The 3953-nt window shown below is 41.9% G+C and overlaps 1 protein-coding gene across 1 annotated transcript; it reads right to left on the reverse strand.

Annotated features, from left to right (window-relative positions):
• Positions 1-1339: 1339 nt before the first annotated feature.
• Positions 1340-1862, reverse strand: LOC118843813 (60S acidic ribosomal protein P2-like). Its single transcript, XM_036751592.1, has one exon. It carries the CDS (start codon positions 1743-1745, stop codon positions 1395-1397), a length of 351 nt encoding a protein of 116 aa, XP_036607487.1. The 5' UTR covers positions 1746-1862; the 3' UTR covers positions 1340-1394.
• Positions 1863-3953: the final 2091 nt, after the last annotated feature.

Raw genomic sequence — 3953 nt, forward strand, 5'->3', positions numbered from 1 at the left:
AGTTTCTCCCCTAACTTTTCCATCTTCCACATAGTTGCAAAGTGATGTTTTCTAAAGTTCACTTCTGACCATGTTTTCCCCCTGCTCTGTAAGTACCCAGTGCTTTCCCATTCCATTTATAATCAAATATAAACTACTTTGACATTTAAAGCCTATCACAACCTGGCCCCAAATCAACTAATATATTCTTCTTACTCACATACTCTACAGTTTATTCAAACTGACTTTTTTATTGTTCCTTACACACAATACTACATCACCCATCTTAGAAGCTTTTCGAAGACTGTCTCCCATGCATACAATGCATTCTCTCCTCATCTCCTCTTAAAATTCCTGATTTTTTTTCAAAATTCATCTCAAGTACCACTTTATGCATGAAATTTTGTCTGAACCTGCTCCATAGCTCTCCCTCATTTTTTTTTCTTGCATGTGATATGTATGCTTTTTTTTACATATGCTTGTATGAATGCACACTATTTCGCCAGTGACTATAAATTATGTGAAAGGAAGGAAATTTTTTTATTTACTTTTTCTGTATCCTTGGTTCAGAACAAAATCCTTGGTGTATAGTAGTTGATTAATAAACACTTTGTTATTGATGGATCTATTATATTGATTCCAGACTCATAAGTTCAGTAAGCTACCCATTCTGTCAAGACACGTTTTCTAGTCTCTGTCTCTAAGACTCAATGAGTTTTACCTCTCTCAGTTCACTTGACAGTGTCTCCTGGCAAATCCTTATTTCAACACATGTGAGAATGAATAAAGAAAATTCTGGAAGGCTCAAATTCATTGTTCCTCTGTTCTCTCTTTTGGAAATGGGTAAATAGAAGAAAGATGAAAGAGGACAAATTCTCAATTTTCTTTTAATGAAAGGAAATAGATTTTGAGGAAGACTACTGGGTTTTTAAATCAGAAGATCTGGATTGGATCTCTTTTTTATAACTCCAATAGCCCAGAAAACAAGTCATTATCTTCATTTTGCAGCTATGAAATTGTAATTCAAAGGTTTGAAATGTCTGCATCAAAGTTATATTAATTGACAGGGTCAGAAATTTGTTGGCATGAAGGAATTTCCTAGTACCTCATTGTTTTAGAGGCAGCTGGTGAGACATTAGATAGAGTACTAGTCTTGGAGTCAAGGAGACCTTAGTACAAATCTGACTTCATAGACTTATTCTCTCTATGACTTTAGGCAAGTCATTTAACCTCTACTTATCAGATGTGCCTCAACTATAAAATGGGGATAATAATAACACTTACCTCAAAGGGCTGTTGTGAGCACCAAAAAAGACACCAATTGCAGAAAATTGCACGGCATTTAGTGGGTGCTATATTCTTTTTTTTTTTTTCTTAAATAAAAGGTTTATTTGCTCAAGGATCAGGGTGGATGCTCAATCAAAAAGACCAAAGCCCATATCGTCATCAGACTCTTCTGATTCCTCTTTCTTTTCTTCTTTCTTCTCCTCAGCAGCAGCAGGAGCAGGGCCACCAGCAGCTGGGGCAGCAGAACCAGCACTGGCAGCAACAGCAACAGCACCACCGGAGGGCATGGAGGCCAGCTTACTGCTCCCCTGCGCGATCACGTCCTCTATGTTCTTGCCACTCAGCTCGCTGATGACCTTTTTCAATCGCTCCTCGTCCGTCTCGATGCCCACGCTGTCCAGGATCTTTTTCAGGTCCTTGGAGTTGGGGGAGTCGTTGCCGCCGAGAACGGCCAGGAGGTAGGCTGCCACGTAGCGCATGCTGGCGTTCTGAGCTCTAGTCGGGTGCGGTCCCAGTGGTCGGGGGCTGGCGCTGCAGGTACAGCGGGAGCAGCAGCAAGCGCAGCAAGTCCAACCTCGGCTGTGGCCAGGCCGAGAAAAAAAGCTACTGGGTGCTATATTCTTTTCCCTCTTAACACAAGGGACTGCATTTCTGACAGATTGAACAGTCAAGTACTGTTATCTGCCTGTGCACCTTGTTCTGCACTCCCAGGCCAATCAGCTAGTACCTGCTCACGTCTCCTTGTAAAGCCAAAATCATATTAGTGAGCCTCTCTTGTCTCTTTGAAAAGAGCAAGCTGACCTATGCATTTTCTGAGTCATCTGCAAACAACTTGCAATCTAGCCTAAATGCTCTTTGTTTTTCTTCTCATTTGTTACAAATATTAACAGACAATTTCTATCATTCTGTGCCTATTTGCTTGAGAGATATTTTCTGTTTTAACTGATGATTTTTTTCAGCAAAGGTTGTTATAATAATAAAACATTTCTATTTCTGACTTATACTCTAATGTGTAAGCTGCTTATTTTATTTTAACCATACAAGTGATTATATTGAAACCCATGTTCTTGATTTTAGGTCTAAAGCCCTTTTAATTATTCTTCAAAGAATGCAACAAAGAAATTTTGATGTCCCATCAATTGCTTACAATAGAATGTGACCTTTAATTTCAACCAGAGGGTCTTAGCACTTTATACACAATACATGGTAGACCTCATGAGCCCTAATATTCAAGAGTTAGTAAAGTGAGGAGGAGAGGAAAAAACAGAATATACTATTAAATTTAAAATAATAGGGAGCCATTGAAATTCTTTATCCTTTCCTTCAATGCTCTGCATCCAGTAGGACCTAAAGAATTCTTAGTGGGACAGAGCCAAGATGTCAGCTAGAAAGCATGGACTTCCCTAAAGCTCTCCCTCAGGACCCTCCAAACAACTATAAAAAATGGCTCTGAATGAATTCTAGAACTGCAGAACCCACGAAACAGCAGAGGGAAGCAGGGCTCCAGCCCAGGACAGCCTGGATGGTCCCGGGGTTAGGTATATTGCACGGAGCTGGGAGTGGAGAAGAGCAGAGCCCAGCGCAAGCTGCACCCTGACCAACCAGACCTGGGGCTGGGTGTAACAGGCCCTAGCACCCTGAATCAGTGAGTTGTGTCAGTTACCATACTTCTCAACCCACAAACACCAAAGACAACAGAGAAGGTTAGTGGGAAAAGCTGCGGGGACAGAGGGAAAGGAGTTTGCCATTTGGCCACACCCCTGGAGGCAACAGGGGTGATGCAGCTCTGAGGACAGAACTACTGCTTCAGTTCTTCCTGCCCCAGGTCCACCTGGTGGGAGCAATTAAGTTGGAGATGTGAGCGGGAGTGCAGAGCTTCCTTGAGATCTGAGTGGCGGTCTGGGTTGGTGGTTCTTGGAGGAGGAGGAGTGCTGGTGTGGCAGAGCTGGCTGTGTAGAAATAGCTCTGAAAACAACAGCGCAGCCCCTCAAGCTTGGGACAAAGTACTCTCTACTCTACAAGCAGTCAAACCCTGACAAAAACTCAAGGGCAAAGTAGTTGGCTGGGAACATGAACAGGCATCGAAAACGCTATGAGATTCAGACTCAGACTTTGGAATTTTTTTTTTTTAGTGACAAAGAAGACCAAAATATACAGCCAGAAGAAGTCAACAAAGTCAAAAAGCCTATATCAAAAGCCTCCAAGAAAAACATGAACTGGTCTCAGGCCATGGAAGAGCTCAAAAAGGATTTGGAAAACCAAGTTAGAGAACTAGAGGAAAAATTGGGAACAGAAATGATAATGATGCAAGAAAACCATGAAAAATAAATCAATGACTTGCTAAAGGGGACCCAAAAAAATACTGAAGATAATGACACTTTAAAAAATAGAAGAACTAAAATGGCAAAAGAGCTCCAAAAAGCCAATGAGGAGAAGAGTGCCTTGAAAGGCAGTATTAGTCAAATGGAAAAGGAGGTCCAAAACACCACTGAAGAAAATACTACCTTAAAAATTAGAGTGGAAGGAGCAGAGCCAAGATGGCAGCTGGAAAGCAGGGACTAGCTTGAGCTCCGTACTGAGTCCCTCCAAAAACCTATAGAAAATGGCTCTGAACCAATTCTAGAGCGGCAGAACCCACAGAACAGCTGAGGGAAGCAGGGCTCCAGCCCAGGACAGCCTGGATGGTC

The sequence above is a fragment of the Trichosurus vulpecula genome, chromosome 3 (assembly GCF_011100635.1).
Source record: "Trichosurus vulpecula isolate mTriVul1 chromosome 3, mTriVul1.pri, whole genome shotgun sequence".
NCBI lineage: Eukaryota > Metazoa > Chordata > Mammalia > Diprotodontia > Phalangeridae > Trichosurus > Trichosurus vulpecula.

Coding starts and splice junctions, on each gene's coding strand:
- LOC118843813 (XM_036751592.1), bottom strand. CDS start 1,745: ATGCGCTACGTGGCAGCCTACCTCCTGGCCGTTCTCGGCGGCAACGAC.